Source organism: Bactrocera oleae, chromosome 2 (assembly GCF_042242935.1).
Source record: "Bactrocera oleae isolate idBacOlea1 chromosome 2, idBacOlea1, whole genome shotgun sequence".
NCBI lineage: Eukaryota > Metazoa > Arthropoda > Insecta > Diptera > Tephritidae > Bactrocera > Bactrocera oleae.
Genome location: NC_091536.1, coordinates 19,007,859 through 19,034,147, shown reverse-complemented (window position 1 = coordinate 19,034,147; position 26,289 = coordinate 19,007,859). Strand labels below are relative to the sequence as shown.

The 26,289-nt window shown below is 33.2% G+C and overlaps 1 protein-coding gene across 2 annotated transcripts in view; it reads left to right on the top strand.

Annotated features, from left to right (window-relative positions):
- Positions 1-2,534: 2,534 nt before the first annotated feature.
- plx (PTB_TBC1D1_like and TBC domain-containing protein plx) overlaps positions 2,535-26,289 on the top strand; it is a 43,546-nt gene continuing 19,791 nt past the window's right edge. Inside the window, exons 1-2 of one of the 2 annotated variants that reach the window (XM_036377850.2) lie at positions 2,535-4,059; positions 19,904-20,377. In XM_036377850.2, the coding sequence (XP_036233743.2) occupies positions 3,940-4,059; positions 19,904-20,377 (594 nt within the window). In that variant the 5' untranslated portion in view covers positions 2,535-3,939. The remainder of the gene's footprint in view (positions 4,060-19,903; positions 20,378-26,289) is intronic. The other variant, XM_014248016.3, reaches the window with a different exon arrangement.

Below are 26,289 nucleotides of genomic sequence, written 5' to 3'. Positions count from 1 at the left end.
AGGAAATAGTATGCGTGCATACCCTGTAGGAAATATTATCTACAGAGTGTCAATTGAAAAAACAAAACAAACAAAAAAAAAAAATACAACAACTTCGGCTGCACCGAAGCTATAATACCCTTCACAGGTGCATTTCTTATAGCAATCTTGTATATGTATAACTAAATCTGAAAACGTAACCGACCAACGGTTGGCAGCCAACGAAAGCCGTTTTTCTAGTTCTTTTTAGCCACATTGTTGGAACAATCTTCAATTCGAATTAAGGTTACTTAAAGGGGAAAAAACATCTTTCATAAATATATGCTGTAGTGGTCCAATTTGAACAATATGTTCGGATATTGTAGCAGTGTCTTGGACAATAATCTAGGCTAAATTTCATAAAGATATCTCGCGAAGTAAAAAATGTTCCTTATAAGAACTTGTTTTTGATCGGTTAGTAAGTTTTATCATGAAAATATCTCAGACCAAAATTGTAGATTATAAAATTATCTATAAAAATGTATTCATACTTTTATATATTTTATGATGATCACACATTATTTCTTTCTACTCATCAGATAGCCTTGATCGGTTAGTTTGAAATATGAAGTAACATGAAATAACTCTTCTACTTCGAAATAGATTTTTTTTAAACCTTTTATCAATGCCACTGCTCCATTTCCGAAATTAATTTTGTACATATTTGATTATTTATTTAAGATTTTAACAAGTTTCTGCTTATTTGTAAAATTTTCTAACAGGGATGCAAGCACAAATAAATACTTTATAAATATAAACATTTTTGATTTTGAAATTACAAATGCTGTACAAATTTAACAATTTTGAGGGGCGAAGTACTTTGTGGGTAGTAAAAAAAAAATTATCACAATTTGAAGCGAGTTCCACTGGCAGGAACAAAATTCCCCTTTGATGAAATTCTTATCTAACAGCGCACACACATGCATAGGTACATATATGTGCACATACATATGTACATATGTATATGGCTTGCACTCCTTTTTATTACTATGTATTTCTTTTATTTCTACTTCCTCGTTTCCGGTGCGCTATCGTTTGCAGTGATTAAATTTCAGGCGGCTGGCCACGATATGGATATGTTGGAATGTGCATACAACTGCATTTTTAGATACTTAATTTTTATAATCAAGCACTTACAAGCATACATACATATGTATGTGCTTACTAATGCGCATACATCTCAATACAAATAAAACTCTTCGTATAAATGGTAAATATGTATGTATATGTACACAAATTCATTTGTAAATACTAGCCAACAGCGGTATCTTATCAGTCGTTCCCCATTGCTTTTTGCTTTTGTTTTTCAAAATAACCAAAATTTAGTAATAAATTATCAGGCATATGAACGCAAAAAGAGTTGTAAGTTTGCGTTTATATTTTATGTTTGTATGTATGCATTTCATACTCATTTCAGTCGAACAATTCATTCTCCTCCACATGCAAACTCCAGCCTTTAGCAGCCATAACGTTTATTTGCTTGGAATTGTGCGCAAATTAATTAGCCATACTTATATGCGTAGCATACGTGCTTAAATATTTGTACATATGCATGTGTGTAAGCACTTTTGTTGCTGCCAATGCAACAGTGGATGCCTTGCACCGAGATAACCAACTTCATGCCATATTCGCCTCATCAAAGACCAAAATTTTTAAATGCAAAACTGAATAAAAACAAAATAAAATGTTTGTTGTCTATTTTTGGCGCAATTGAAGGGCGGACGCGGTAATTCAAAAAAACTCGCGCTGCTATTTTTGTAATTTTTGCATAGATGCACGTTGACATTGCTAACGTCATAAACACAGGGTGATCTGCATAGAAAAACTTGTTACGAAAACTATGTGAACGAATGGCTTTTTGATGGCTTTTGAGAGCTTCTATGTTTTTGTTTATTGACCTTTTTTAGATTCTAAACAGTTATGCAGAAATACTGTATATTGTATATAAGTATATAGCTAGCTATATGAAATAGGCCTTCTTCGCTATATTTCTTGACTATACCATATATGCTTGGAATTTATACTCAAATGGAAATAATGCTGCATACTTTTACTCAGTATTACATCTGTATGTACACTACGTTTATAATTTCCTTTATTCAAATATTAGCTTTACAGAGCTTAGACCCGAGAATGTTAATGAATTAAATAATATTTATTAACAGTCTCTGCTTAGACTTTATCGCACACAAATAAGTAAAAATAAACAACTTAGTTTGTTATATAATTGTAGCATATCTGTTTGGATATACATATATCCTAATCAATTTATAATGTTTCCTGTTAATAATATTTTTTTAATTAGAAAGTAAATTATAATATATTTGAAATTATAAATTTAAATGTTGTGTATTATGAGTAACTCTTTACTGAATTCATTAGAGAACGTATATTATATATATGATATACGTTCTCTGTCATGCATTGGTTTATGTCTATTCTATTAAAATACCAGAGAACGTATATCACGTTATACGTTCTCTGAACGTTCTCTGCAAATACGAGTATTTTTGACAGTTATTTGAAGTATTAAGAACAGAGTTGTTACAATACGTCTAAGGAACGTCAAATTCAAATGTCAACCAGGTGCAAATTGATGAGCAAAATAAAAACAATATTAACCGCGACTGCGCCGATAACCGCGAAATTCAAGCAATTTAGGGAGCATAAACCTAAGCCATATAGAAAGGTATTTGGTGCTAAGTGAGAAAGGATAATGTGAAAAGCGAAATATTCGCAAAGTTGTTTAGTGCGCAAGGATGTAGAGAAAATGGCATATGCATACAGTTCACTGTGGAGTCATGCTTGGTCAAGTGCAGTTTTCAGTGGATTCTCGTAGTGTATAAATGGTGCGGATGAGTGAACAGCGTTGGAATTTTGGTGATAAATTGGTGTATTAATCCTTGGGAAAAAAGTAACTCCTAAAGAATTTAAATATACATAAAGCAAATGCCTTTTATATAAAGCAAACTTTGTAAAACCATCTTAAATCCATTTACAAAATATAAAGTTGTAGTAAAATTTTGATTGGGACAAATAAAAGTATATTATGAAAAAAAGTGTCTCTTGTGAATAAAGTGACTTACTTATTGCCTTTCTTTGCCATTTACCTAAACATTCTAATGTGCGTCCTCAGGGAATGAATGGAAAACTCTTACACTTACCGCATGCGGAATTGCTGTTGTGTATATGAGAACGAATTGGCACCCATTGCTATAGAAGCGAAATTCATGAAAAATCGATATTCTGCAAAAGGGAAACGGTCAGTCGCGCTTTAGGTAAAGTGGCTATATGTGCGCCTCTAATTGGTTTTGATCATGCGTTGTTAATTCAGTTGCACCAGAAATAAATAATTAAACAGCACTTTTATAAACAAATTAAAAACTCAAAACTCTCACAGGAACACTAACAAGCTAATGTTGAGCTTTATATGCTACTTGTGTTGTTGTCTTTTGTCCTAAATTCCATAAGTCGCGTGCTCAATTATATATTTTTGACAATAACTCGTACACTCACGAATATTATCATATTTACGTGTACATATGTATTTATTAATCCATTATCCTCACTGCCATCAACATAGAAGCTACAACGTACCACCAGATTTCTCGATCTGTAAACTCATTGTCTACTAAAACTGCCTATTTCGGTGTATGCATTGTTTTTTTATTTTTACAAAACGCCCACAATTATTATACTCATTGCTACAGATGAGTCATGCGCGTCAAAAAATATTCGAATATTTTAAACAACTTTAAGATAACAGTGATTTGTGCGGATCATATATTAAAGTTATTTGGTGCTCTCATTGAATTCGTATAGCTAAATAAATATGAATGTGTGCTGAAGAGATTCAAAGTGTTTACTTTCGGTTATCATTGCATCTATAATTATTGACTTGATACTAAGTTTGCAAATAAAATGAAGACGCGTCTTGTTTCGTTAACATACCGCGGCAGCGCCTCTGTGGATCCGCGCTACTCCGCCGCAATGTTGCCATGGACCATAAATGATATTCGCTCCACTGAAAGTTACTCGAAGGTAAAAGCATTATTCCATTTATATTGCTATATGAATGCAAATAATTTATTTACATACATGCATATGTATGCATGTAATTAGTAAATAATTGTATATATGTATGTAGGTTGATTCTATACTACATTAATTTATACTCAAATGGGAATAATGCTGCATACTTTTAGGCATAATTACATCTATATGTACACTACGTTTATAATTTCCTTTATTCAAATATTAATTTTGTAGTGCTTAGACTTTATTATCGCAAAGAAATAAGTACAAATAAATGACACAACTTAGTTGGTTATATAATTGTAGCATATTTCGTATTAAGTATAACACCATTACATTAAATACATTACTAGAATATCTGTATGCATGTATGTATATAGTTAGTAAATAATTATGGATATGTATATGTATGGTATGTATGTTGATTCTATACAAGTAGTATCGCTAAACCAATAAGTATACAAGTATTTTGATTGAAAATAAACGGCATTTTGTTATCAAGCAAATTACATAGTTATCCGGATCTATATATAACTAAGAGTTGTCAACACATACATACATATGTACATATATGTACAAAAAAAATGTAAAAAAGTATATATTACCATAGCAATATTTTACATTTAATACTATAATTTAACAAATTAGAGGTTATGATAAAACAAAAAAATAAAACGTTAACTTCGGCTACGCCCATAGCTATAATATCCTTCACAAGTGCAATTCCTATAGCATGAAAGAGTATAACAAGATCTTTATTTTGATTTTGATCGATCAGTTTGTATGGCAGCTATATGCTAAAGTAATCCTATGTAAACAATTTTTTTAGAACATTGTACCGTTACTTTGGACAATAACCTACGAAAAACCACGTCTCAGTATGACAATGACATACAGATTTTATCAAAACCTGATCTTTTGAAGACCTTTGTAGACCTTTTGAAGACCTTTGTAGCAAAGAGAATAGCGTGTAGAAATTTCTTGGAGAACTGTTGCGCGTCGCCTTGTAGAAGAGAACCTCTTCAGATGGTTGTTCCAGAAAGTTCCAAAGTGTACAAAAAAGGCAGCGGAGCAATCGGATTGCTTTTGCTTTAGCGCATATTAATGGAACCGGTGAAGAAAATAAAAAAAGTGGTGTAAAATCCCTTGATGCGATGGATCTTAAAGAAATATGGTAGTTGCGATGGAGAAGTTTGGGTTCGATGTTCATGTTCATTGCTGAAATGAATCCCCGATACACGACAAAAACTTTCAAATACAAACACGAGATGGTAATATCATAATATGGGGAAATTTTTCGTGGTATGAAGTTGAACAGCTGTTTTGAATACGAGAAATCATGGATTGTTACCACTAGCTTAGAGTTGTAGAAGTGTAATGCCTTCTTACGCTGAAAGAAACATGCCTTTAATTTGATAGTTCCAGCATGACAATGACCCGCAGCATACCTCAAATGTGGTCAAGACTTGGCTACAGTATCAAGTAAGCGATGTTAAGACTTGGCTAGCGCAATCTCCGGATTCGAATTCTATAGAAAGTATGTGGAAGATTGTAAAGGAGAAGTTTGGACCCATTAAACCACGAAATGAGGTGGAACTAGGAAAAAAGCCAAGGGGCGTGGTACTCAATACCGAATTCAGTTTGTAAAGCTCAAGTAGAATCTATGCCGAAAAGGTGCGCTGCTGTACTCACAAATAAAGGTTTTGCAACAACATTCTAATTTATGTATATGAATTTTTTAATGATAATAGTCTCTATTATATTTTATTGCCAATTGAAATTCCTGACAGTAACAGCCTTTTTTGCAAATAGTTGTAAATAAATTTTGATTATATTTTAATGTCAGTAACTGTACATCTATATTTTACAAAGTCCCCAACGTTTCCTTCTGGTTGTTACAAACTTCGTGGCAATATAAATATATAAAAATTCTATCATAATTCTAATATCCTACACCATTAATATCAACCTGCATGTTCACCTAGGCAGTCTTCCGGCGCTAATTATGTGCTACACAAATACACCCACTAACCAAAAAGCCACCATGATCATCCCTTTGTGGGCTCTGCACCTACTGCCTACAACACTCCGAGTTGAGCCATAAAATGATTAGTTAAGTTGAATGCTTCACAACACCAGCACCAACATCCATGCACAACACCTAACACTGGCATTGACACCATGTACGTTGTTGGCATTGATCAAGTGGTAGCAAGTTTACCTTTTATGACAAGCTGCTCGTTGGTCATCGGAGCCGGAGCCGGAGCCGGAAAGAGCGTGGCAAGAGCGTTGTACAAGTATATACATACATATTATATAAACTAAGTGTTGTGGCATATAAGAATAAATACTTGCGCCACAGGATATAATCACTAAGAACCAATTCAATTTGCGCTGTTGAGAAAATCTGTAGTCATTAGTGTGCGACAAAGCAATAACAAAAACAAACATAAACATTTTGAAGTTATTGTTGTAGCTATTATTTCCATTTGTTTCTCCTTTGTCTTTCAACGAAAGTGAGTAGTAGTAATTCGATGTGTCGAGGGGATTAACAGTTTGACGGGGGTGTAGTGTAGGCTTGAGCCAAAGCGGATGTGTAAGATATGTGATGTAGGGAAACCCTAAAAGTGTTATAAATACAATAAAGCGCATTAGAATTGAAAGTTTGTTGTGAAAGGAACTAAAGCTAAGAATAACATGATTAGTTTCATGCATAAAACGGTATATGGATATGTATATACCATATATTTGTAAAGGTGATCAATTTCGAGGTTCCCTACTTTTTTAAAGAAAAAAACACAGAAAATTCAAATTTAATGAGAAATGTTTATTATCATTCGTAAGAACATTCTTTGGCATTTATTTTTTGAAGATTATCTCTTTCAAAAGTTGGCAACGGCTACGTCTCAGATGGTCCATCCGTTGAGTCCAATTTTCGATGGCTCGTTCGAGCATTTCGCCTGGTAACTGGTGAATGACACGCGTGATGTTTTGCTCCAAGGCCTGAATCAATAATCAATAATTTTTGTTTCTGTAGCTGAGCAGTTTTAGATCTCACAATCGGTTGGGCGGGAGGAGGGTAATCATTGGGTTATTATTATTATTAAAGCGGGATTGTCCGCATAGACTTTAGACTTTGCACATCCCCAGAACAAAAAGTCTAACGGTGTGATATCACACGATCTTGGTAGCCGATCGACCGGCCCAAAACGTGAAATTATCTGCTCACCGAAGCGTTCTCTCAATAAATTCATTGATTGATGCGATGTGTGGGAAGTCGCGCCTTGTTGAAACCAAATGTCGCCGAGATCACGAGCTTCAATTTCAGACATCAAATAGTCGGTTATCATGGCGCGTTAACAGTCGCGCATAATTTCAACCCTCCTTCAGATAACTGAAATTAACAAAAAAGATTATCAATCTGCAATGATGATTGTATGAATTGGCGATAAGAAAAAAAAAACCAAATTGGCGACTTTTTGAAAACAAAAACGATTTTTTTTTACCATTTTTTTGGTATTTTCTCGTATTTTTTAAAAATAGCAAAAATTTAAATTTGGGGAAATTAGGACTAGTTCATACTCAAGAGAGGTCTATAAGGAAGATTCAGTCGAACCAGTTTGAGAGTAAAATGTCTATCTATATCTCCGAAAATAATGTAAATTCTCTCGTAGACATATTCTTAAGTAGTTAAACTTTAAAAGTATGAAAAAAATCGATATTTTTGAAATTCTACATTAGAATACCCCCATCACTTGAACGAAGCGCGCGAAACACATTTTTTACAGAACGTGAATTTTCGTTATAAAGTTGAACGATTTGTAAACGTTGTTCAGGCGTAAGTTTTTCCATGATGAAATGCCAAACAACACTGAACAAAATAACATGACAGCTTGACACGACTCACGCGTGACCTGTCCAAAAGAGGCTATTGAAAAAAGTTTTTCTACCTGTTATATAAGTATAATGTTTATATGGATATATAAATTTATTCCTGACTTTTCAGGAGCTTATACCTAATTATTTATACTAATCGAAATTATTAAATCTCATATCATACAGCTGCAGAAATTCACACCTTACTTTCCTTAATAATTATCCTGTTGCTTTTATTAGCGACATGCTTTTATTTATTATCTTCATGTAATCAATTTATCTATGTAATTTGTAGGCAGCAAGTTTCTCTACCTACCAGCATTTCATGTATTCATATGTATGGACATACATACAAACGAGTGCCATGACACAAGCTTTTACGGCTTAAATATGTTAAGGTTCCATAAATTTGTATACACAATCTCAACATAGACTACTCACAAAGTTTGCTCAAATTACTACACTCTACAATCAATACAGTAAGTATTTGAATATATTAGTATACACATCTTGGCACGTACATATCTATATATAAATAAATGTACAAGTATATGTATGTATACGTACATATGTTCATGCGAAATTACGGCTTCTTGTGACCAGCTCATTATTATGTTGTTTTATGCTATTGACCACAACTCTATGTAAGCAGTTATACATACACACACATATTTCTAAGTTTTTATGAATATAAATGTTATAGGTATAAGTATGTAAAGAAGTATGCGAACTTTTTCATTGGTATGAAAATAAAATTATCGATTCTTTTCGGCGAGGGAAGTTGACGTCACTACATTAAGTCCAATTGTCTCTTCTTTTCGCACAACATTTCCGCCCTCCAATCCTAAAAATGTTTTTTTACAACACTTGCCATACTTCAGCAACACTCGTAGTATTATATTGGTATAATCAGATTGCCCTCGACAAGAACACAAAACATAAAACAACGTTGCCAAGTGCCATAATCAAATATGCCACCGGCAAAAATTCATACCGAACCGAAATTGAATATAAAATTTGCATAAAACAACTCGGAAGGTGTTTTGCTACTGCTGTTATTGCATATGACATAAACAACCAGTAGAAAATAATTGCCTGGCATAAAACAGAGCGATAAAAAGTGCTATATAACGGTGCAAAACGTCACTTTCGAATAACAAAAAAACAATAATCAAAATGAGCTCCATTTACAAACTTTAGCTTACTTTATATGTAAATATGTATGAAATGCCAATACTTTGAAACTTCTTAATATCATTATTATCGTTTTGGACAATAACGTTAAAAAGAGTTATCAATATTTTTATTAGAATGCAGCATTTAGTAAAAAATATATTTTATTGTTATTATTTATTATTTTTAGTGTAAGTCTGAATAAACGATTTTTCAAAACTGGTTCTAAATGTATTAAAACATTGTTATGAGAAAAAATTTTATATACAGGGTGTCCGATAAATATAATACTATTACCACTATATAAAATGCTCTGTGTGCACTCTCTTCTACTGCTGAGAAGTAGACTAGTCTCATACTAGACAGCAAAAATATGTATGTATGTATTTTGCGATTTAAGCCCTGTGCTATTATGGGTATTCCCATAATTATAGCGTTTGTGTTTTGACAGCATAACGGCCTAAAACACAAATTTTGCATAGAGCCTAAAGAAAGAAGTTGAAAAGGGGCGAAAATTACAAAATATGATGTTAATGAAGTTAATAAAAGAGAGCAGTAGAATGAATGAGTCAGCGCAGAAATGCCACAGAAAGTGACATTTATAAAAAGGACAAAGAAAACGGAACACAAACGAAGCCTTCATAATGAAATTGTGGCACTTAATAGTAGTGATTTCTTATTTGTCAGTGACGAACCACCGGCCATGATTATGCTAATGTGCGTACGTAAGGACTTAATGAGATGATTTCCAAGAACTTGTATAATCCATGGCATAATTTTAAGGACTTTGTTAAAATATTACTCTTTTTGTGGTGTTTTATACGAGATTATAATAGGAAAAAGATTTTTACACCCCGAACAGGCTATATTAAGTTTGCCATTAAGTTTGTAACACCTAGAAGCAAGCGTTGGAGACCCTATAAAATATATACATAAATGATCAGCATGATGAGCTGAGTCAATACCGTCTTTCGGTATATATACGAACTAGTCCCTCAGTTTTTGAGTTATACTTGAGAAATTATCATTTTATCAGAGTACAATTTGGCTGAACATTTTGGAAGTGAAATGGAGGTTTTCGAGACTTTAATGTGACATTTAATTCAGACATAAATATCTTTGATGAAATAATTTTTAAGGTTTATAAGGTTGTTTATTAAGGTTATAAGAGAAGCACAGGTATTGTAGATAGTCGGAAGCGAAACCAATTCATGTAATTTTTCTTAGAACAACATATATATTTTTTATTTTTCTCAAAATTCATTAACATCTGACATGCCAGATTGAGAGCAGCAGAGTTGCATTCTAAGTTTTAAGTATGTATGTAGCTCTTACACTACTGGTTAAACAAACTTTTGCTGCTATTAATATACTATATTTCGCTATTTACATGTTGGCTTAGCATACTTTAAGGCGCCCAACGTAATTTTGACCTGTAACGCTTTAACCCACTTACTATGCATGACACTCAAACTTTACGTCAAAGTTTCAGATTACAGTTGGCGCTTTCCAAAGTGCCATTGACTTTATACTGTTGCCTGGCCCTTAGGTGTCCTTATGTGCCGCCTTGCTAAAGTTCCGCAAAAACAATTTCCACTTTTTATGAACTCTTAAGTGTTGGATACTAGTTTATAGCTTGTATGGTAGCGTGTTTTGAGCTTGTCGGCGTTTTATTTATTTGCGTTTTTGGCTGAATCGAAATAAAGGAGCTGGGTGGCCTCTTTTTTGCTGTCATTTCAAAGTCGTTTGGAGGGCTTAAGGAATTAGAAATATTTTGCTATGGCCGTAGATGTGTGTAAATACATACACCCTCACATGACTCGAAAAATTTGTGGTTTTTATGGAAAAATATTTATATAAATATGTAAGCTATAATGAACAAATATTTATAAGAAAATGATATATAACATATATATATATAGAGTATTTCAATTACTCAGTTTTTAACATAGCTGGTAGTACGCTTATCTTAAATGCAGACAACATTTATGCATATATACTTAAAATACAATAGTAATACAACAAAAACATAGCCTATATTTGGGCGCATAGTTTAGTAGCAAATTTAAAATAACTTTCTGTGGTAGTTGCTGAGGAGAAAACATTTTTATTTTAAATCTTATTAAAAGCTTTTGTAAACATTTTTTTATGTATTTTAATGCAAATTGTAAACTTGTAAGTTTTGAATTGATTTATTTTCTTTTATTAAATACGGCAGCTCAATTTCTATTTCAACTAAAAATCCGAACTCTACCTTCCAGTTCCCAACAGTTACAAGCAATTATTCCAATGCAACGCGCCTTGAATTCAATACTTTTAAAATAAGTTATTTGTGTAACGTCCACCGTCCTTCCTCGCCGCCGCGCCCCAGAGCACATCTGTGCGGACGAACGACTGTAAATAACGAATATAACTGCCGCTGGGACCATGAGCCGCTCAAAGCGCTTTGCTTGCATTTTTGCCGCATTTACTGTTGTTGGATTTCATTAAAATGCGCAGCATTACTCCGGTGGCAGCAGATGAATTGGTTGAATGGCTGGTGGTTTATTTGTTTTCGGTTGATTGGTTGGGTGGCCAGTCTATAAGGGGGTGAACGGCGGCAGGCGAACTGAATGCTTCGTTTAACTGCCGGTTGGCGTGTGGGTGTGTTTAGACAACGTTCCTGAACGTACCATTTCGGTCTCCCTGGTGTGGCTTGTCTACATGGGTGTTCAAAATAATGGCACTTTTGGACACGTGCTTCTGAGATTATTTTGTTTTATAATTTGTACAAAAAATATTTAAATGAAATTCAAATCCAGTAAACCCATAGGGTTCATATATAATTCTTAAGGATTACGCGTCACCCGGATTACTCGATAAAAGGTACAAGGGTATGTCGTCTTCAAAACAATATTCGGCTATACAATTGTAGCCGAACTAGTTTTTCGTCACTAAAACCAAAGATATGAATTTTGAAATTCAACATAATACTCGTATACCAGAGACGGAAAAAAAATCAATGAAGGTAAAATATACGATCGTGGAAAAAATTTGTTTTAAGTTTATTTGTCCTACCTTCTTCGATTTGTGCATGCATGAGATTTAATTACAGAAGGACGACTGATCCATTACTTAACGATCCAAATAGGGCTAGATGATTAAAATAACAGTCCTTGGCTGGATAAAATTCACGTCAACTCATGTAACATTGTGGAAATTGATTCAACCATTATTCCATTCCTTTAATGTGGAGACTGGTCCATCTTGGGGATCAGCTATAGAACCTAAAGTAGCCTAAAATCCTACAAAATATTGACTTTTGTTTTTGGTCGTTACACATACAATATTTGTCTATAAATTGTGAAGTACTGAGCAATTGAATCCGGTAATACAATCTAACAAGATTGACTTGCAACTCCGTTAACTTAGCCGAGCCTATTACTTTTGCAAAATTCAACATATGTATGTATGTATGTATAAAAAATCTATGTATATCTGTAAATATTCAAAACAAGTGATTTTTATTTTGCCCCAATAAACCATTACCGCTGTTCAACACTATTTTTGGACTAATTATTTTCTTTTACAAATAATTTTATTTTAAAAGAGAAAATTTAAAAATCTCTTACATTACAGAAATTGTGGTCGACTTCTAAGTCGAACTTACCGTTATTACAGTTTGAAGCATTTTATGTTTAGCTCCTACACTGCCAGACTAAAACTTTATTTTTTGACTACACAATAGTTTTGACATTTTCATTATCATGCAAAAACATATGCACATCCTAATCGTATTCTCAAGCTTCCATAGCCATCAGCAGTCTCCTCGCTTTTCATTTACCGATGCCTTTCAGACGCGCCGACATTTGTGTTCAGGAAATGTCCGTCCGCATATCATCAGCGCGCGATGCATTATTTGAGCAAAAAGTGGCTACACCAAAAATAACGAATAGAAATTGTGTTTTCTTCTTCTTCTTTCGGCGACTCTACTGGTTTGTGGCTTGTTTTTGATGCGCTCACTGTCTTTATGAATGACAACATTGTTGCAATAAGAGTACGTAAACTTTTGCTCATTGGCTTTGTTTCAAAACTTTCATAGTTCACATACTTGTACATACCTACATGGATGATTCTCCATTCTCTCATTAAAACATTGTCGCCACATATCTAGCTACATATCTATGTGTTCCATGCAGGACATGCCAATGCGGTAATGGCATTGATGGAAAAATAAAAAAAGAAATGGAATAAAACTCATCTCGAAATGAAAGCCAACTTTTGTGTTGTTGTTCAATACAATAACTGTACACAAATACATTCTACTTTGTTCAGTTACAGCATCCTCTCACCACATCCTAACTTTCGTACATATCCCAACACATTTCGTTTGGATTTGCAGTTCATGCATTGTTTTTAATATAAAAAAGTACTTCAATTAAAAATGTGTGAGTGTATGTGAAAACCATAGATCCCCGTAATTTCATTATGCAGAAGTATATATCTATGTAATGTGGTTAATTGGATTTATTTGCCTTACATAGTAAGACCGTAGTTGCCCTCTTTCGTAATAAAATTGATTGAAGTGCTTTTTAATGTTGCAACTTTTATAGCTCACATATTCATTAGTCGATAATAAAAATATTTAAATTTTCTTCGACAATCAATTTCATATAAAATGTAATTTAATGCTGGTGTAAGCACATACATATGTATAAATTATTCAATATACTCCAATAAAAAAAGAAAAAAGAATTAATTATATCAAATACATTCTATAATGCTGCTGATTTGTTCCAAGCGTGTGTGATGTTCCAAGTGACCATATTGACAAGGCGGTGTTCGAGAAAATATGAACTAATGATTCGCTGATTTCGAAATTCCAGCTAAAACAAAACCCAAAAACGTTGAGAGAGTTTTTAATTCGTTCTCGGAGAGTATTTTTATACATAAAAAATATCAAAAAAAATGTTAGAGAGCGCTGAAAAAAGTTTTAGGACTCCCTAACGGCTTATAACAAATGATCCGAAGTTCAGCTTAAGAATGCTCACTAAGTTCTTACTACTCAACCGGTTCAGGATATAAAGCCGTCCTATTGATGAGGTGTAGATTTAAAAATAATTCAACTGGATCAAAATTGAATCGTATGAATTCAATTCCAAAGAAGGAAGTGTATTTATGTTATACATTGTGAGCAAAGTCAGCACAGAACCTGTTTCACAAATACCAGTTATTATTTGTTATTTTAATGTTTGTTATACAAGTGGTAGTTTGCCGACTGCAGTGACCTTAGCAACGATAATTATCACAAATTGCATTCGAACTGCGTTCGCAGATCTTTAAATTGGAATTTTTTTTCGAACAACTCTTTCGTTGTTGATTGTTACTAGAAAAAATTACCTGACAATAAAATAACTCAGGATATCAATGTTCTTATTTATTAATTGCTTATAACGTTTCGATTTAGTTTATTGGATAATGGTAGTTCATCATTGAGGACATTTGAATTATTATATTATTTTCTTAGTTTTATGGCATTATTGCAAATGACCGAAATGATCTTCGTGTAGCGGTTTCATTCGACTTTAGCACTTTTATTTTATAAATAGTTGGTAAAATTGAAACTGTAACTCACAAATCGAAGAAATCACTCAAAAATCGATAAAAATGTATCGCTATTATTAAGGAACCCGCCAGTGTAGACGCGGTATATACTTCTTCGTGTCGTTCAAACGAACGCATTGGTTGAAAAATATATAATTTTATACTTGTCTCCTGTTGCAATTTATTTGTATATACTACATAACATACCTATATTCGCAGACTTATATATTCTTTTTTTTCACTTTTATCGTTTAATACGACTAATGAGTTTAGTAATCTTCCGGCACTGCTTTTACGAGCTGCATATTTGACCCAAAACCTTTTCAAAATAAATATATACGTATCATATCAAAAGTAAGTTAAGTTTGTACAGGTTTACACGCACACATATTTATTACCATACGTGCATAGTCACAAACTTACTTATTTTGCATGCTTCGCACAACCGGTGGGCTAATAATAATTGTCTATTGCACAATAACTGTACTTTATGTAAAGGTTTTTCTTCTCGTATTGTTCCAGTGGTAATTATTGTGTTTTATTGTACATATGTATTTGTTGTGCTCGTTATAATCGCATTCAACACTGTAGTGGCAACATCCCATTTCTCATTAGCAATTTGCGTCACAATTTGTCGTGGCAATCATTTTTTTCCAACACAATAATTCATTATTTAACTAAATTACTATATACTATGATATCCAGTTCAATTTACAGGCATAAATATGTTTAGATATGTACATATACATACATATATACATGTATATTTAAATACACATGTGTCTGTGAATTTACTGTGTGAAAATTGAAAGTGTATCTACATACTTATGTGTATGACCGGTAAGTTGAGTTGCACCAGCAATAAAGTATTTTATTGATTTTTTAAAATTATTGATTTTTATTTATAATATGAGATATAAATCACTTGTGAAATTAAAAAGGTGGGCGTCACACCATATGTATTGTAGAAATAAACCCGACCCATATCAAAGAATGAACCATTTTTTATCTAAAAATTTACGTGCTTGACCGACCTCAAGAAACTTCGATAAATACCACCAGAGAATGTTGATGAGTAGAGAAGGAGCAAATGTTAAATGAAAACTTTTTGAGTACTAATTTGTAATTCCACAAGAGGGAACATCGAAAAGTATAACTTCGAAAAAGAAAAATACACCACACAATATGCGAAATGCTATAAATAGACACAACGAATATTCCTATATGAAAAATCGTTGCGCATACCTATTTAGATTTATGTTTTCAATTTCTATGATATGACAAATTTATAATTATGAAAAAGCTTTTGAATTAAAAATCTGTATTACCGGTAAAAACCCCAGAATTCATAATAAAATAAACATTTAATAAGTTAGTTTTCTAACTTATGTATGTGCGTTGCGTAAGCAATATACTTATTAAACAAATAATAATAATAAAACGGTGGCTAAGCGGCCACGTTTCCACTTTTGTGGTGGCTTAGGTCGTAAGCGCGAAGGAGTTAAGCTCATTCCGAATACGAGCATATACGTTCGAATCGTAAAATACATAAAATTAAAATTGTATTTAATTTTTTTATTTTATTAATTGGAATCTAAGCATATCATAATTCAATTACTTTAATAGCATATTTTACTTTCTGATATAATTAAAATATATCAGGAGAATATGTTCATATGTTTGGGTTTATTGCATATTCCTTTATTTATGCGTATTTACACAAATGTGATAATCACACATACATTCATGAGTACACGTACGCTGATGCTTGCTTCTTTTTGCCCCGCACAAGCAATGACTTTTGTCTACGCTTTTTGCTTTTTGCGAGTTGAACGATCGCGGGCAAGGAGGGATTGGGGCGCACTGGCACATAATTATTTCAGATATATATTTTGTTTATCGAATTTTGTTTAAAAACGATTATAGGTATGAATTTATGTGTATTTATATATTATATATATATATATTATATTACGAAAATAATTCATAAATGCATCAGTATTTTTCAATACAAATTAAGCAACATAATAATATACTCAGTTAGAACGCCTCTGTGTATAGTGGCAAGCCAACGAAATAACGGCGAGTTCGCGCAGACCTTGTGTTGTTGAAAGTAACCAAATGACGATTTTGTCGGCAAACATACATATATACATATGAGCTCGCATACATATTGACGCCGAATTTTGCGCATCGTGGCGGAGTTGACAAAATTTGTTTCATTCAACAATTTTACGACAATGTCGATCGGCTATGTTGTCTCGTTTGTCCTTTTTGCAGGGCTTTGCTGTTGAAAATTGACTTATGCTCTTTTGAAATATTGCGATTACCGATTGGGCTGCATTTTCATAGCGTCGTATTTGGATAAAATGGGCTAAATCGACAAACTATGAAATAATGATAATAAGTAAACATATAAAAGTACTATATGGACTGTGCTTAGAATATATAGAAGTAGTTAATGATTTCATATGAATGGCAATTTAATATAAATTTTGTAATTTAATGCCATAAATAGTGCATAATATGCAAAAATATAAATATTATTTAAACTCGCTAAGAGGTCATGTTGCCAATTCTCCTTTTTGAAGTGAACATCAGACAAATTCTTCAATTTCTGATTTTTAGCAAATGTTGTGAGGAAGCAGCTTGTGGGCAACATACAAATGCGAGGGGGATGGTAGGATTTTCAGTGATACAAATTGTAAAATTGAAATTTTGCTGATTCTTCAATTTTACTGAAGGATTCAAATTCAATTTCATTCATTTATTTCGCATATGCGTAGGAATTCTATATGAAAACCAAATGTGGCTTACCAGGCGCACAGAAAAAATAGCGCGGCGCAGAGTTATGAACGAACGTACTTTGCTTTGAAGCAGACGCACGTTCCTTATGAATGAATTTGTTGTCGTTGTAATATGAAATACTTAGAAAATAAGCCGCGAGTTCGCTTGAATATTATTGGTCGATGATGGTGCGTCTACGTTTTTTTGTCACTTGTGCGAATGTTTGATTTTTTGCGAAAGACATATTGAGGGACATACATATGTATATGTACATATGTGTACATATATGCAAATATATTTGGACATGCGAATGAAGGAAGGCAATTAGCAATAGCTGTTTGAGTTCACAGATTAGACAAAGTAGCTCGAATATTGTCTGTGGTGCTGCTTGTATAGCAGACTTCTTTATTGCAACGTGAAATATTTTGCCTAAGTTCAAATCCTATCATATTTTTATATATTATACTATTTTTTATTTTTATAACTCTTTTTTATTAAATGATATTTGAATTCTATTTTAGTATTATTTCCCTCATTATTTATATTTTCTTGTCGGAGGTCAATTACTTTCGTTTTTATTATTTCAATTTTTGTTTATGCGCATATCAAAGAACATCTGCGCATATGTATGTATATACATTTTGCTTATAGAGTGGTGTAGTTCGTTGCGTAAATTGACAGCTGTGGTGACATTTTATTTTCGAACTTGCGCGTTTTCGATGTTCCTTCTTAGCAATTAACATTTTAGTACTGCTAACATTTGCTCCTTCTCTACTCATCAACATTCTCTGATACCACCCACTTTTGCAAAAATATCGCTTAAAGTTAAAAAATAATAAAAAATGTCGCGATATATTGAATATTCAAGATACTCGCTGTCAGTATCATCATGTTTAGCAAAAAAGATACCTAATCGAAAAGTATCGATATTAATACTCATATCAGTAATATAAAAAAATACAGTACTCATACCATATTGTTAGAAAAGTATCGATTATGGTCGTACATTTTAAAGCTTGTAAATTGAATACTTTTTAGTGTTGAAGTTTCAATACAACGCAGAATTGTAACGTTCTGATAGCCGTCGCCCTTCGAACGAAGAAATGTAGGTGAAAATGCCATGTAGGTTAAAAATTGTAGAGTTATCTATATTTTTCAAATGATGGTTAGGCAGAAAAAAAGGAAACACTCGCCTAAAATATCAAAAATAGTAAACATGATTGTTAATACCTTTGCCTTTTCGCATTCGGATCGGAAAATATGAGCATATCGCTTTTGGGTAACAGTATTAAGGGTAGTGGAAGGTACGCAGTACACCGCGGCAACAGAAATTGAATTGAGAAAAATGTAATTTAATATAAATACTTTTTTTAATTCAAAAAGTTGTGTGAAAAATAACGCCTGCATTATAAAACTTTAACGATCACAGCTTTTCCAATTTAGTTTGTAAAAAGGCACTCTGCCATTCAATACTAATTGATACTAAATTGACATTTAACGAAATGAACCGTAGAAACTTAAAAGCTATGAAAAAATTGCAAGGAAATTGAGCATTGGCGAATATCCGAAAAAATACATAAAATGTCACTCCAAAGTTGGCCAGCAACGCGATTGCACAAAAAATTCGTTGGCTTATTAAGCGGAAAGCCCCACGTACTATGCAGCACTGGCAGCGTATTTCCGCTTGTTAATTGAGCGCAATTTTGTGGCAGACTTGCATTTTACTGATTATGAAAGTTTTTCTACTTCTTCGCAGAACTTTTGTTTCAATTAATTTAAGAAAAAAACTTTAAAAATCCTATTAAATTATGACAGCACAAGAGACGAAGGGGTAAAAATTGTTTTTCTAAAGAAAATGAGATTATTGAATAATGCGACAATGGAAAAGTTTTGCCACTCAAAGGCAGACAATAAGGTGGGTTGTTGTTTTGTTGGCTGAACTGTATACACATATTCCATGTGATGTGAAATGGGGTTGTCTGACAGCCATTTTGGAGAGAGGAGAACTTTTGCGCGCAGACAGCAGCAAGGATGCCGTAGTATTTGCCGCAGCTGTGTCATAACTAGGCAGAGGCCATTTAGCGACTTGTTATGACAGTAGCACGGTGCGTAACGGTGTGTGCCTAATTGCTGACTGCTTTCTTATTTACTTACTCACTCCGGCGCTTTTTATAATTATTTCATACTTCCCTAAGCCATCATAATATGCACTTGGCTTGCAGCAATGCGGTAAGCGATGTGGAAATCGCATAGGTAAATGAATGCAAGGCCGTCGGATGCGTGTTTTGAAAATATTTTCCAACACACTGCACTGACAGCTCAACATCAGAGCGCATAATTTTCTTTAAATTCGCATTTGACTTAAACATTTTCTTGCTATTTCCTCTCGCGCTTTATTTCAAGCATTTAACTATCTGTTCCGTTCTTCCAGCTCTCCGTTGGCATCGAAAATGGTGTGCTCGAGTCATATAATTCCGATTTCGAGTTACAATTCAGTCATCCGCTCAAGCATATTGTTGGCATGTGCCGCATCGTACATAAGCAGAGCAATACGAAAAGCGCCGGCAATGGTTTCCTCCAGTTGAAAGCCTTCACCAGCGGCGGCAGCGCCACAAATAGCAATGCGAATGTTTTGAAAACAAACGGCACAGGTGGTGCCTTAACCACATCAACTTCGTATGGTTCACTGTCCTCAAGCGCTGCACTGCGTGAACGGGAGCGCGAACAGGCGGCGTTGGCCGCCGCAAATAGCGTAGATGGCGGCACTAACGAGGCAGTTAATGGCGGAAATGCGAATAATTTCATGGAATTTCTCGGTCCCATCACAGGCCTGGTTTATTTGATGAAGGATCCACGTGACCCGTTATTGCATATTTATCTATTCGAATGTGAAGCGGTTGAGGAGGTAAGTGAAAGAATTTATTATGAACAAATAAGTATTCAACATTGCTAGTACATCTGCTTAAAAAATTGTTAAATGTACAAAGAGACATATGCCAGATTATATATAAATTCAAGGAATTTATTAGTTCTCATTTTTCTAGAATTGATAGATAATTTGGCATGAAATTTATATGTATAGTATCAATATTTCTTCCCTTTGCACTGCAAACGAGCAGGCATTTCCATGTCGTCGTGCACTCGGGCGCTGAATCCATGGGCCTCGCGCGAGCTCAATAAGCGTTGGTTAGCAATCAGCACTTGAGGAGTTGCGAAAGCCTACTGACCCAGAGAAGAACCCTAAAGGTAATAATAGGTATCTTAGCGGGACACTGTCTCATTGGAACTCACGCGGTGAGGCTAAAGATTTTGGAGAACGCAACTTGTCAACGTTTCAGGGAGGAAGATGAGGTGAAAACATCTAGACACTTTTTATTTTGGTTGCCATACTTTCTATGATCCCGGTAAATTGGCAGGAGTAGATAACAGCCAGCTCATTAAATTTGTTACTGGCTCTAGGTGCTTTGTAGATATACTGCGGTCTTTTTGATCCGTACTTAGGAGCTCTGGGCATCACAACGGAAAAGCGTCTCTAGCATTCCTATTACATAACCTATCCTAAATATTGGGTACTCCACAATCAAAGAAAACTCGCGAAAACTTTTGTTGCGGACATTCCTAATTTAATTGCCGATATTTTAACCTATTTTTCTCTACCGACGATTTATAAGCCTTTCCTTAAACTTTTTTCTTGTTTTGATCAGCGATGATTTTGACAAGCGATCTTCATGTTTTGATTTACGAATTTAAGAAAGCGGGAAGTTTTGACGTAATAAAACCTTTGTAAGTTTCTTAGGCTAGAACATTGATATTTTACTTCCCTGTAGGGTTTCTTAAATTCAAAATCAAATATTTATAAATTTACTGCAAAGAGGTCAAATGTGAAATACAGAAACAACACAGGCTAATTGGCCAGTAATAAATAAGAGATTGCGACCCCATTTTTAAAAAGCAATTTAGCCCATTAAAAGGACATGCAAATATTTGCATGTGAGCATATAAATGCGAGTCCATATGAAATAAATTAAAATTGCTTGAATTCTAGTATTTAATGGTATTCGACTAACTGGTGTTAGTTCTTATTGAAATTACCTCTTTTAAGCAAATATAAGGTATGTGCACGAATGTTTATATGTTTATCTACATTGTATACATATTTGTCGGTGGATATTTGAAATGTGGGTGAAAAAACATTGTTTAAAAGTCTGTGTTTCGAGGCCATTATATAAGCGAATAATATCGGTACATCAGACCCTAAAGAGCGACAATCGAAAAAAAATTGGTCAAAATGCACTAATCTGGTGTAGTGAAAAGGAGATATACAAGTATGTAAGCTTCCAAAAGTTCGATTGCACCGAATCGAACAAACTACAGCAACTGTTCAAACACACACATTTTAGCCATTCATATATTCACAATAGTGAATAAAATATGTAATAACAAGAAAAAACGTTAACTTCGGTTGCACCGAAGCTGGAATACGCTTCACAAATACAAAATTTTTTTTACAAGAAATCATCATCAAATGAAAAGTTATAGTGGTCCGATATCGGCGATTCAGACAAATAATCAGCTTACTGGGGAGAAAACTACGTGTTCATTATTTCAAATCGATATCTGATCATATATAATATATATATATTTTGTAGGATCTTTGACGGTTCCTTCTGCGTGTCCCAAACTTCGTGGCAAACTTAATATACCCTGTTCGGGTATAAAAAATGATATCATTGAAGAAAGCGGTTATACCACTATGATAGAAACTCAACACGTAACCAATTCACTAAATTATATATATGTCCATTCGACCGTTCTCACTCTCAGTGGCGAATCGAACGAACAACTGGCGTAAATCAAATAGACATCGAAAACAAAGGGTTCTATGGTGTTAATGAACTCACATGGCTTTTTTGAAACTACTTTAATCCCATATTTGTAAGTATGAGAAATGTAATAAATATTATATTGCAATATTAAATCAGGAAGGTGGCCAGAAGGTATATACATAAGTATATGTATTGTATATGGTGCTGTGTTTACGGGTCAGGCATTTGTTAAATTTTGATTAAATTATTAAGATGTCATTTTAAAAGATATGAGTATTTACTATATCGGTATGTACATATGTGAAGTCGGTATGCTGACAGAGGGTTGGTTGGTATTTGAATAATACAAATAAATACATTTGTAAAAGTTTTGAAAAAATTCGTTTTAAAAATCAAAAATGAAAGTGACTACAAGGAAATAAACATTTACATTTATAAGCCAGGAGCTTACGACAGTGATACCAGCTATAATCTCTATTTTATAGAGAATAAACTTTTAAACTGAGCCTGTAGAGCCATGCAACCGCAGACAGATATATTTTCACTATAATTTGAATGTATGAATATATACCTACAGGTATATATATGTACCATATGTATGTAAATTTACACAACTTTTTCTGTGCACCGTTACAAAATTCTATGCAAATCCTTTATGGCTCACAGGCAACAGTTACCATATATTTGCATTTGTATGTATGTAAGCAAAATTGCAGTGGCGCCAAGTTGGTTAACGCCCTCGAAATGAAATTATAAACACCCGACTAGACATTAAGGGGTGGTGGTGGCAAATACAGTTTGCACACCAAAATATACATGCAGGTGCATATGCAAATGAAAAGCGTTATAAAAACTTATATACGCGTATGTGTTTGTGTATATCCTTTTTTTTTTGTTTGTCTATTTTGTTCGATACTTTACAAAGTCAATTTCCGAAACAACTTTAAATAGTTTGAAAGTAAACTTCAGCATAAAATTGGCGCTGCTGTTGTGGTTTGAGCTTTTAATGAAATTTTTCAGGACGAATACTTGTATGTATTTATTGAGAAATTGAGAATACCGTTCATTGCGCTCACAAGACTCATACCTAATTGCAATATTTTAGGTTTTGTTGTGCGTGTGACCTCATGATTCCTGCTATTCATTATTGTTAAGTAAATTAAGTATACCCCTATAACTGTGAAAAAATCCAGTTTTGTGACAAAGTTCAAAAATAAATATTAATAATTAACCAAAACTTGGATCATGAAAAAATCAGTCTGCTGACATGGGAACCCAACCGAATAGGCATAGTTACGAGACGATTTCGTAATTTTTATCTTTATTAAGACATCATAGCATTATTTGTAAGAAAATGCTGTTAATTTGTATTTAAGTAAGCTTTTGGGTGTCTTTCAAATATATGGATGTACATATATTAAGAAAGTGATTGACGTGAATGACAGCGTAAAAATGTTATTTGCACTCGAGATGTTATAGCCTATAGCCATCATCTATCGATATCGATTTACTGTGAATATTTCGATCTGTTTGAAAAATATGGCCCAGAGACCGGGTTTTCCGTGTCACAAAAACGCTGATATTGTTTATTATCGCCTCCAGAATAGATCTAGCCGCTTATAAAAATTGACATATGAACAAAAACTATGGCGCCCTATATATAAATTTAATTAATTTATGTTGCTCCACGCTATGATTCAGCAATGACGAATAAACTACATAACTAAATTTTTGCAGATTATTGCCGGTTTCAATGCATCATGATGACGTCAGACATAGTTCTGAGAAATGAATCTAGCTATAATAATATTTTTTTTATTTATTGGTCATATTATTTTCTAAATCTATAACTTATAATAAATATATATCTGACATCGATCTTCTATCGAAATTTCCTACTCTGTTATCTCAGCATTCAAGGTTATATATAAGTAAATATGCATGTGCATATACATTTGTATATAGCATATGTGCAATAGACATTTTAGTTGGTTTACAAATTTGAAGGAAAATTAAAATGAAAATTGTGCATAACAAATCAATTTGTTCAATTTAAATTGGCTGCGATCACGAAAAGTGGAATTCAAACGCTAGCGATCGTCAATGCACTTCAATTGAGTCTGGGAATGCATATGTATATGCATATATGTGTGTATATAAATGCAAATTAATATAAATCAAATGTATATACGAGTATGTATGAATATATTTCAGAAAAGTCAGACAGACGGGAGTCATATTAGATTTTATGCATTTCTTTACAACTTTGTTAGCTCCGTGCAATATGTATGTTTATACATGTATGCTTGTATATACATATATGCATGTAATATTAGTAGAATTTTATTTATTTACTTACGTATTGCATTTGACAATCACGTGTTAGCCGCATGATCAGTCCCGATTGTCTCATACATTTGTATCTTTGTAAAAGAAAATGTGAAAGATGTGAAAATATTTGCCAAAAATCTAATTTTACTTTCAATGACCTTAGCTAAAGTCCATTCGTGTTTCGATTCCTTTGTGTGGTCAGAATACATACATAAATATGTATGTACAACAATTTGATATAAGTGATTTACGTATATAGCTATTGTGCGTCGTCCCTTAATATTATCTTTGTGTGGTCGTGCCAACTGAACTTTGGCCATCAACAAGGAAGAAAATGATAATGAAACACAAATATTAAGGCCACCTGGGAAATTTTTTCTAATATTTAACTACGAATAACAGGAAGAAACAATCACCAATTGTTTTAAAAACAGGGTTATTAATCAGAGACATATATACCTAGACCTAGTTATTAACGCCGCATTTCTAATTGAAAGACATCATTGAAGTCATTATGAATTCTCAAAGTTAATAAATTTCGAATTATTCTGCGACGAAATCTGAAAACCACAAAAGATAAAGCTCAATGGATTGAATTCATACCATTCTGCCTCATTTTCATAACTCATTGCATTTTCTGTGGCATGCGGTTGGTTCTACTTATTTGGAGGTAATTACATAAGGAGCCAAATACATCGCCTATTCATCAACATGTGATCCAAAAGAAATCGATTTCAAAATTCACAAGTTCATAATCCTTTTAATTAAATTAGAATATTTATTGCCCGCCATGCTTCTAATTTATTGATTTGTTATTTATTGTTATTTTTTAAACTTTCTTGAAGTATATTTTTTATAATGTTTGATGTTTACATAACATACCCTAAATTTGCCTTTATTTTGTATTACCAGAGAATGTTGATGAGTAGAGAAGGAGCAAATGTTAGCAGTACTAAAATGTTAATTGCTAAGAAGGAACATCGAAAACGCGCAAGTTCGAAAATAAAATGTCACCACAGCTGTCAATTTACGCAACGAACTACACCACTCTATAAGCAAAATGTATATACATACATATGCGCAGATGTTCTTTGATATGCGCATAAACAAAAATTGAAATAATAAAAACGAAAGTAATTGACCTCCGACAAGAAAATATAAATAATGAGGGAAATAATACTAAAATAGAATTCAAATATCATTTAATAAAAAAGAGTTATAAAAATAAAAAATAGTATAATATATAAAAATATGATAGGATTTGAACTTAGGCAAAATATTTCACGTTGCAATAAAGAAGTCTGCTATACAAGCAGCACCACAGACAATATTCGAGCTACTTTGTCTAATCTGTGAACTCAAACAGCTATTGCTAATTGCCTTCCTTCATTCGCATGTCCAAATATATTTGCATATATGTACACATATGTACATATACATATGTATGTCCCTCAATATGTCTTTCGCAAAAAATCAAACATTCGCACAAGTGACAAAAAAACGTAGACGCACCATCATCGACCAATAATATTCAAGCGAACTCGCGGCTTATTTTCTAAGTATTTCATATTACAACGACAACAAATTCATTCATAAGGAACGTGCGTCTGCTTCAAAGCAAAGTACGTTCGTTCATAACTCTGCGCCGCGCTATTTTTTC